At 50.2% G+C, this 9329-nt stretch overlaps 1 protein-coding gene across 2 annotated transcripts; it reads right to left on the reverse strand.

Annotated features, from left to right (window-relative positions):
* Positions 1–215: 215 nt before the first annotated feature.
* On the reverse strand, positions 216–7490 carry SLITRK4 (SLIT and NTRK like family member 4). Of its 2 annotated transcripts, none has more exons than XM_061137932.1 (2): positions 7423–7490; positions 216–2779 (listed from the first exon to the last, which is right to left on the reverse strand). In XM_061137932.1, exon 2 carries the CDS (start codon positions 2727–2729, stop codon positions 216–218), a length of 2514 nt encoding a protein of 837 aa, XP_060993915.1. In that variant the 5' UTR covers positions 2730–2779; positions 7423–7490. The 2 variants fall into 2 exon arrangements, with proteins under 2 accessions (XP_060993915.1, XP_060993914.1); XM_061137931.1 differs by lacking the exon at positions 7423–7490 and adding an exon at positions 6928–6955.
* Between the last annotated feature and the right edge of the window lie 1839 nt (positions 7491–9329).

Genomic DNA, 9329 nt, shown 5'->3' on the forward strand with positions numbered 1-9329 from the left:
CCCCACAGGACTCCACAGTATAGGTTTTATGTAGTAAAATCTATTAAGGAAATTCTCTTCTACGGGACACATCTTTGCAGCTACAGTTAATGAGACACCCTTGGAAACACCTGTCTCTATGCCTATTGATAATATAGTATTTGGAAGTGAGAAGTCAACAAAAGGCACTTTCATCATTAAATAAATGTCCTCTGTAGGAAGTAAGATTGCATGACCTAGATCTTGTTCAAAGCTGTCTGCTCTTCAAGGACCTGTAGGTAGTCAGGGGAACTCTGGAGTTTTGCCTTCAGTTCAAAGTACTCGCTGCTCTTCCTTTGCTCCACGACAATTTTACTGTGGTTGCCGCCTATCAGTGACTTCTTGTTTTTTTTGTCTTGTTTCTCCGGATAGCGGATCTCGAAGCCACTGACGCCTATGCTATTGTACTCCTTTTTGCTTTCAAGAAAATTCTGAATAAACACATTGGAATCCCTGCTCGGGAATAATTCATCCAGCTCATCGATGGTGCTTAGTCTTTTCCTGGAATCCACGTGCAATACATCTTTTTCCTTGTCAGTGACATTTCTCATCATGACTTTCTGGCCTGGAGGATCAGAAAACATGAACCCGGTTTCAGATTCTTTCAGGCCGCAGGTGTGGCTCTTGCTCATCTGTTCTATGGTTTGCGGAATGAACGCTTCCGTGCCCAGGCCATCTTTTTTGTTGGTTTTGTGGTCATGTTTTCTCAGCTGCAGCTGCATGGAACCGCACTCAGGGTTCCCCAGGCCTTCGTGCTTCACTGTGGGTTTCTTGTTTCGTCTCAGCACAAAAACAAGAAGGCAAAAAGCAACAAACACAGTTAAGATGAGGACCACTAAGATGCTTAGGATCAAAATGGATAGAGGCACTGGACCACCAGGAGGACTTCGAATGGGCCCCAGCGGGGTAGTGAAAGTAATGGCGGGTGCAGGGCTCGTGAAGGGTGCCGATGGCTTGTTTAAAAGCTTGGGACACAAGATTTCGTTTTTGAGGGACTTCAGTTCGATGTTGGCAAACTGCACAGGTGTCTCGCACTTCAGTTCTTTCATGACAATCCCATCGTTCAGCTTCTCCAGCCACAGCTTTAATGCCACCAAGTCACAAGTGCAGTCCCATGGGTTGCCCTCCAGGTCGATCTGAGTAAGAGCCTGCAGCTGATCCAGGACACCACTGACAGGCAGATACATAAACTTGTTGTTCCTCAGGTTCAGTCTAGCGAGGGGTGCTCCAGAGAAAATGTACACAGGCAGGCTCTTTAAGAGATTATTGTTTAAGTACAGCAGCTGCAAGTTTGGCATTGAGTCAAAGGTGCCTGCTAAGATTTCCTTAATTAAGTTGTATTCCAAATATAAATACTGCAGGTTATGAAGGCCTGAAAAGATCTCGGGATAGAGTCTCTCGATCTGATTGCCGTTGAGATAAAGCCGGCGTAAATTCGTGAGGTTGCGGAATACGTCCCCCTTGATTGCGGTAATCTGATTGCTGCCTAAATGGAGTAGATCCAGTCCCTCGAACTCGCTGAAATCGGAGGTGTCCACGTCTTTGATGCTGTTGCCATTGACATGCAACTTCTTGGCATTTAACGGTTTCGGTATCAGCTCTGACATGGACTGGATGTTTTTCTCTTGGCAGTTGACGCTCAGTCCCAGATCGGAAGGGTGGGTTTTGCAGAAGCAAGGTGCCGGACAAGGTGTAAGAGGAGGCACCCTGGTTTGGTAAGACACGATCTGACTGAGATTGCGGTTAGAGAGGGCTTTGCCGGCCACGATTCCAGAGATCTTGGATGGATTTGTTGTTTTTGGTGCTTTGGTCACTAACCTGTGTAAAGATGTTTGGGTGGTGTGACCGTTCGGGGTGGTATAGCCATTTTCCAGCTGAGACGGAGGCAGGATTCGCACATCAAAATCACTGCCTGTGCCCATGGGGCATAATTCTTGCTTGTTGGTTTCTTTTAAAAGTCTTCCATATAAGTCACTGGGCGTTTCACAGATAGCTTCACCTATGTAAATGTTATATGGCATATTCTCCAGCCAAGCTTTTAAAGGCAACAGATCACAACTACAGTTCCAAGGGTTATCTTCTAGTTGCAATTCGACCACACGGCCTATGTGTTCCAGAACTCCGATATAGGGGAGCTTCTGGATTCTGTTCCCTCGGATATCCAGATGAGTCAAAGATGCGAATCGGAAAATATTATCAGGAAGGAAGGAAATCAGATTGTCATTAAGAATGAGAACTTTCAGTTTGTGGAGCTTATTGAAGGCTCCGCGTTCAATATACTTGATTAAATTGTAGTCAGCCTGGAGATACTCCAAGTTCTCAATGCCAAGGAAAGTGTCAGCTCGGAGAATCTTTAATTCATTGTTGTTCAAGTGCAACTGCTTTAATGCACTGAGCCCAAGGAAGGCTCCTCCCTCAACGTTCTGCAGTTTATTATTTCCCAGCTGCAAGGACACTGCATGTGAAAAATTCAAGAATGTGTTTGGGTAGAGGATATTTAAAAAATTGTTTTGGAAATTGAGGTGATAAAAATTGGACCAAGGGGGTTTCAGCTGATTTGGCCTGTAGACTGAAACCTTCTCACAGTTGACATACAGCACATTCTCAACTGACACGCAGGAACACACATTGCAAATTTCCACCGATATGTCAGAATCTGCATTTGTCGAAGAAATCAGGGCTGACAAAATCAGAAAGAGCCAAAGAAACATCTTCTTGCAATCAGCAAACAACTTTATGCTTCTGAATAAAGAGAAATAATCTAAAAAATAAAAAGAAAACATTTTTTTCAATGATCGTTACTTGAAAAAGAATTTGTGCTTAAACCCTACCACAGTGAACACATGGCTATAATAATTAGCTTTGTATTTTTAAGACACCCAAAACTTCAAGAATTCTCACTCAGTCCAACATGAACCACCAAAAATACCATACATTTTATTTCTGTGCCTGTAGTTGATACAAATTTTACATGTGCAGAACACACAACAAACAACAGGAAAAAAAAAAGATTGCTGATCATGGTTTAACCTGAACAATCTGAAAACAGCATTTTTTTAAAAAAAACTTGGACCATCAAATTCCACCCTTGAACTCAGACCTCAAGCTTCTATTGGTAACTCTAATGACTGATCCCAGAACATCAACTATACCACATAGTTGTTAGTACCAGGAAGGAATTTCTATCTGTAAATGTCTACTCTCAAGGCTTCAGCTTGGTAGGAAGCCAGACAGAGGAGATATTAGGGCCTTGGGTTCCATGAAGGATGGCAATGGGAATACTGAGTTGTTGCAGAGGGAATGGTCAAAAGATCAAGGTGGAAGAAACCCTGGAAAGATATGTGCCTGAGCTTCAGCCCAGAGATAAGCACATTGCCATGAATCAGTTCACTCCTGTACACTGCTCTACACTGTGTTTAACACACACACACACACACACACACACACACACACACAGATGACCCTGAGAGGGTTTAGCAAAATAACTAAGTAGGAAATGGCCGAATTTTGAGTAGCAGGTGAATAAACAGTATCCAGTTTCCTGTCAGTCATCTCCCAAACAAGGGAGGAAAAAAAGCTTTTTTGTCTTTGGGTCCCAGAAGCAGGAAAGAAACCTGCTTGCCCCTGTACTGCCTACCTGATGTCCAGACAGCCTCCCCACTCCCCCAGAACTGGCTTTCCTGCCTTCCTGACCTTCTCCCATTCCTCTGTGTGCCGTCTGAACCCAGGGCTGACTGACACTTGGCTCAGATGCTGATCTCCTTCACTTGGACCACAGCCTGCCACTGCTGAGGAAGAGGGGTTCACACACTACAGTCCCTGGGAGGCTTTATCTGCAGCACCAGATACATTTAGCACAGCCAATGTCTGCCCTCAAAGTCATCAGTTCCCAAATACCTCACTCCAAATATTACCACCCCCTGTCCCTGTCTACAAACAAACCAAGAATCACTTAGTGGAGTTTTATGCTTAGCAAATTAACCCGTGGCTGCCAATTCCGTCCACACTGTATGCATGTACAAATATATGCGATGCTTCATGGAAAAGATTAAAAGGAACAGCGAGCACTGTGCATTTTACTGATGCAGTTTTACTCATGTGAGCCTCCTCCATCTCAAATGGGAAGCTGGCCGGAATTTCAATATGGTTACCATCAAATATTAATTAAATAAATCAATTACTCAGGGACACACAAGGAGGAGAATGATACAAAGAGAGAAGTGACACACAAAAATTCCTTTGTTTATTTTGCCCGCGAGGAATCAGCGAGCGGCAAAACCGAACGTGCCTCAAGGTAGACAACCCCTTAGCTGTGACCCACGAAGATTTGCATTTTGAGTAGTTTGGTTCAGAATACAGCCGGCACTGCCGAGATGCTCCTTGGCTGCCTTATAGATGAGCATTTCCTCAGTTCACGGTGATAGCTTAATTGGCAGTGCAAAAAGAAGTCATAATTTCAAAGTATGACATCATCCAAACTAACTTTCATTGTAAAACCAAAATCTCACATGCTTTCTTGGCCTTCCTACAGATCTGGTTTTCAACAGCTACTCTGCTTCCTTAGAGTCATTTCTTGTTACTACCCCCCACCCCGCACAGCCCCCCAACCCCAAAGAAATGCTAAAGCAACCAAACCAAACCCAAAACCTGAACACCTGAATTCAGTGCAAAACATAAGAACAACAAGCATCAACAGATCTGAAATTGCATAAGGAGCTGTCCTCCTTGTAATTTGTACTTTAAGTAGCAATGGGGGGTTGGGCGGGGGAGCGCAAGGACAAGCTAGAAGTTCCCAAACGCAGCTCCTGTGAAACAGAAGCCGCAGGCGGCTGGAGGATCAAGCAAGGGAGAAGGGGAGTAGAGCCGCGAAGGAGAGAAGGGAAGAAGGACCGAAAGGGCAAGAGACCACGGAGAAGTGGAGAGATTAAGAAAATGAGCTAAGAGAAAGGAGCTCCCCCCTCCAAAAAAAAGGGGGGCCGGAAGGGGCAATGAATGTAAGCGAAAGAAACCTCATATTCACACGGTACCACTAAAACCTGTACATTTTACAATCGGGGCGGGGGGGGTGGGGTAGGGAGGCAAAAAGGAAAAAGCAAATCCACAAAGTGCGAGCTGAGTACCAAAAGCCATCTCTCGGGGTGACAAGGGCGGCCGTATCCTTATCCACCTCTCCGTCTCTCGCTCTCCCTGCCCGCAAGACACCCGGCTCCCACGGCCGGCCAGGACTGCACAAACCTAGCCTTACCACAAATCCGGCATCCACCGGGGCGCCGCGCCTGGCGCTCCGCTTCCGCGCGGAGGGACCAGGCCTGCAGGGGGCCGACGACCCGAGAGGGTGGGCCGAGGTGCCTCCCCGGGAACTGGCCGGGGAAACCTCCGCCTGCCTGCCTGGGGCGCGCGCGTGGGGGGCGGGGAGCTCCGCGGAGAGACGCGGTCCACACCGCCCCGGGTGCGCTACCTCGGGCCGGCAGCGACGCGGCTGGAGGGGCCGCCGGCGATGGCGCGTACCGCAATGTTTTGCCGCATCTCGGTGCCCAGGGCCGGCACGCAGCCCCCTCCCGGGTCCCGGGCTCGAGCGGCGGCCTCGTGGGCCGTGCAGCGGAGGCGGGGACCGCTCGGGATGTCGCGGGGGCCTTCAGTCCCGCTGCGCACACATCTCTCCGCGCGCTCCCGTCCCACCGGGGGCAGCTGCCGGAGTTTCCGTCGGCCTCTAATAGACCCGGGCGTGCGGTGGTTGAGGGGGAAAAGGTGGCCGGCTCGGGCCACGAGGGTGATAGCTACCGGGGCGTCACTGGCCCGCTAGCCATAGGCAGAGTGACCCCGTGGCTCCTTGGCCGACAGCGGCGGCCCAGGCTCCCCCTCGCGCGCCCACCCCTACCCCAGCCCCCACTCCGGCCAGCCACAGAATGCTGCTGTCACCAAGCCAGAAATCAGCTCAACATTTGGGCATCTTGCAAAGTCGCGCTGCCAGCGCTTGCCCGGCTTTGCAGGGTTTTTGGAGTTACCCACCGGCTTCTCTCGTATTCCCTGTCTTGTGGGGTGCCAGCAATCTCCGATCGGCTCGCGGGCCACTGCCCCGGAGCCCCAGATCCAGGTCCGCCTAGAGTGCCTGAGAGGGGGTCGAAAAAAACAAAGCCCAACCCCGCTCAGCGGCCCCGACAGCCCACATCGCCGTAGACCAGGACACTTTCCCAGTTGCCCCGGCCGCCCAGGGGGCGGGGTGTGTGTGTGGGGGGCAAAGATGCTAAGGACACAGCACTCTTTCGGCCCTCGGGGACTTGCGACCGCGCGGTGGGCAGGCAAGCGGGGAGCGCGCGGGAGCGGGGAGGTAGCCACTACGGCCACTTTGGCCACTCAGCTCGCTCCAAACCAACACGACCCAAACTAAAAATAAGAAGCTACCTGCCCCCCTCCACATGCACGCGCGCGCGCACACACACATAGACACACACTGGCGCGCGCGCGCGCGCTGCCGAGCCGAGCTGGGGAAAGAGGCAGCGCGTGTCTGTGCAGCCCCAAGCTGGAAATTCACCCACCTCCGGACCCCGGCGGCTCTCGCCGGACCCGCCGCGCCGCGTTCCGCGCTGCAGTTTCCGCGATGGTCTCTACGTGATCCGGGCTCGAGCTCCTCGGCGCCCGCTCGCCCGTCAAACACAGCGAGCGACCCTCGCAGGCGAGCAGGAGGGCAGCGGCGCGCACGCGCGCACCCAGACAGACACCGTGCGCGCACCCAGCCCCTCGCACACCGGCTGCACCTTCACATACAAGCGCCGAATCCTCGCCCCCGCCCCCCGCACTGCCCCCCCTCCCAACCCCCGGGCACTCACGCAGCCCTCCCTTCAGACACTGAAGCACCTCGACCCCCGTGCATTGCCGAGGCCTCCCTCAAACCCCCACCCAGACACCCACCCTTGATTCCTCTTCTACCCCAACGCCGGGAAAGACAGCGCACTTTCCTCCGGGCATGCCCCCTCTTTTTTTTTCCTAAAACACCCCCTAGGGAGGAGCGACCCCTTCTTTCCTCACGCGTAGAGACCCCAGTCGCCTAACGCGGGCGCGTTAGCCTCCATCCCCTCACCACATACACGCACACTCCAGTCCTTTCTCCTCCCCCAGTCCCCTAAGAACCTAGGCGCACACACACACACACACACACACACACACACACACACACACACACACAACCGGGGCGTTCCTTTGAGCGAGCCACCAACAGCCCCGGCAAAGCCCAAGAAACAGCGGAGAGCCTGGGGGAAGGCAGGGGATCAAGGGAGGTAGATAGGGGCGTCGAGTCTACGCGGAATTGAATCATTCCAGGATCGAGGTGGGGGGGGGGGGTGAGTCAACAACAATGACATTCAAAGGCAACAATCGCACTTGGGCTTTGTATCCCGGGTACGGTACCTTTGGCTAATTGTCACCCTGCAGAACAGAGAGCTCCGGGAATACTTCTTCAGTCGCGGGCGATCCTGGATGGAGCCTTCTCTGGACCAGTTTCCCGGGAGCCAGTAGTGTTCTCACTCCTCCTACCTGTCTGCGCGTAAGGGGCTGGGGGCTTTAAGGCAAAAGTGTGAAGCTTTAGCCCAAAGTGAGACTGTTTGGTGGGTTTAGGAGACGCGCTAATTCTCCGCACCTCAGAACCCTGCGAACCTTAGGTGTGGAACGGGTTACGCGGGGTAGATTAAGGGGTGGGGAGAGGGGATAGGGGAGAGGAAAGAGGTGTGGGACTAAGAGAGATGCCGCACTTGCGACCAAAAGAAGAAGAAGAAGAAAGAAAAAAAAACTGCTTTGGCTACTGAGCATGCCCAGTTCCCAGCTCAAGCCCTATAAGGGAGGCATTGTGTGCAATCCACTTCTCCGGGCTTTGGTGGTGACCGGGAGGGGACTTTGGTTCGGGGAGGGTGGCGGTGAATGGGAGACTTTAGGGAAGGGGGACAAGGTTTAGAGTTTGGGGGCTGCGCGGAAGGGTCTGGTAAGAGAAAAGGGAAAGAGACCTCTGGGATACCTCGGGGAGACAGAAAAGGAGATGAAATGGACTAAGAAAAGTCACTTCAGTAGCCCCGTCATTGTTATGTCTATACCAGAGAGGCTTTAGGATTTAATCTCAGCTATCCGGAGGTTGCAAACCCAGCGTGTGTACGGGCCAGGCCCCATTTGTTGGTGCTACCACAGGAGGTTAGGGCTGTCTTGAGGCCGGGCGAACGTGTAAACCAGTTTCATGCAGATTGGTAATTCAGTTAATAAGCTTAGAAAGCAAGCACTGGAACCTGTGGGGCGGGGGCGGGGGCGGGGGCGGGGGCGGCATTGGGGGGAGAGACGGTATTTCAAATACCTGGCTTTCCTAACCAGTAAAGGCTAAGACGGTAGTTTTTCTCCCCTTCCCCCAACCTTGCAGTTTTTGTAGATGTTCCTCGGCTAAGAAAAACAACTCTCTCTTTACTTTGTGTCGGTGGAAATAAACTGGCTTTAGGTAAATAGAGCTAAGTTATAAATGGGAAGTATCTCCCCAGGACCTTTCAGGGAATACTGCAGGTCTTCAGGACCCAGGTTCTGCCTAGTCCACTTATTCACATTGCAGTAGCTCCACCCCCAATACGATATAACCAGTACCCAGAAATGCTTTTGCTTAAAAATGAGAAACTCTTTAAAACTAGCAATAGCTTTGAAACCAGAATTTGGCCGTCTGCCTGAACTCCTACAGTTAAACATTTACCATAATAGGTTGATGTTTAAAGGCCTCAAATCTAGACCAAAAAACCCGATGAGCAAAGAATTTATTACATTATTTGTGGATACTCTCTTACCTTCTGTATTATCAGTAAGATCTATTCATATATGTTTCAATTTTTTTTCATTTTTGTCATTTCTTGGATACTGCCTTAGTGATATAGTCATGCAAATGTTTGCTAGACATGGCCTGTATACACAGATGCACATACACTGTTAAAGTGAAGATTTAAACAGATATGGATGTAAAGGCATATTTCTTTATGAACCTGATATATATTGTATCGTTCATAAAGAACCCTTTCTCCACCCCCACTCTCCATTGCCCTTAAACTTTTCATCTTCTTCTCTTTTAAAAACAACCTGGAAGCAGAAATTGAGTGGGCAGCAAAGGTAAAATATACTATATTCAGTAGTAAAATATGTTATGAAATAGCCTGGCTTAAGAAAACAATAAAGGATCCATCCAGAACAATATATGCACTTGTACAGCTCTTCTTAGTAAGGTGAAATTTGTTTCCTCCATAGGTAAAAGCTGCACTACGTTGAAAAATCCCTCTACTGTTGTACATTTGAACAAAATA

Source organism: Dama dama, chromosome X (genome assembly GCF_033118175.1).
Source record: "Dama dama isolate Ldn47 chromosome X, ASM3311817v1, whole genome shotgun sequence".
Lineage (NCBI taxonomy): Eukaryota > Metazoa > Chordata > Mammalia > Artiodactyla > Cervidae > Dama > Dama dama.

What these genes read in the sequence shown, in the direction of transcription:
- SLITRK4 (XM_061137932.1), bottom strand. Translation starts at nt 2,729, where the DNA reads ATGTTTCTTTGGCTCTTTCTGATTTTGTCAGCCCTGATTTCTTCGACA.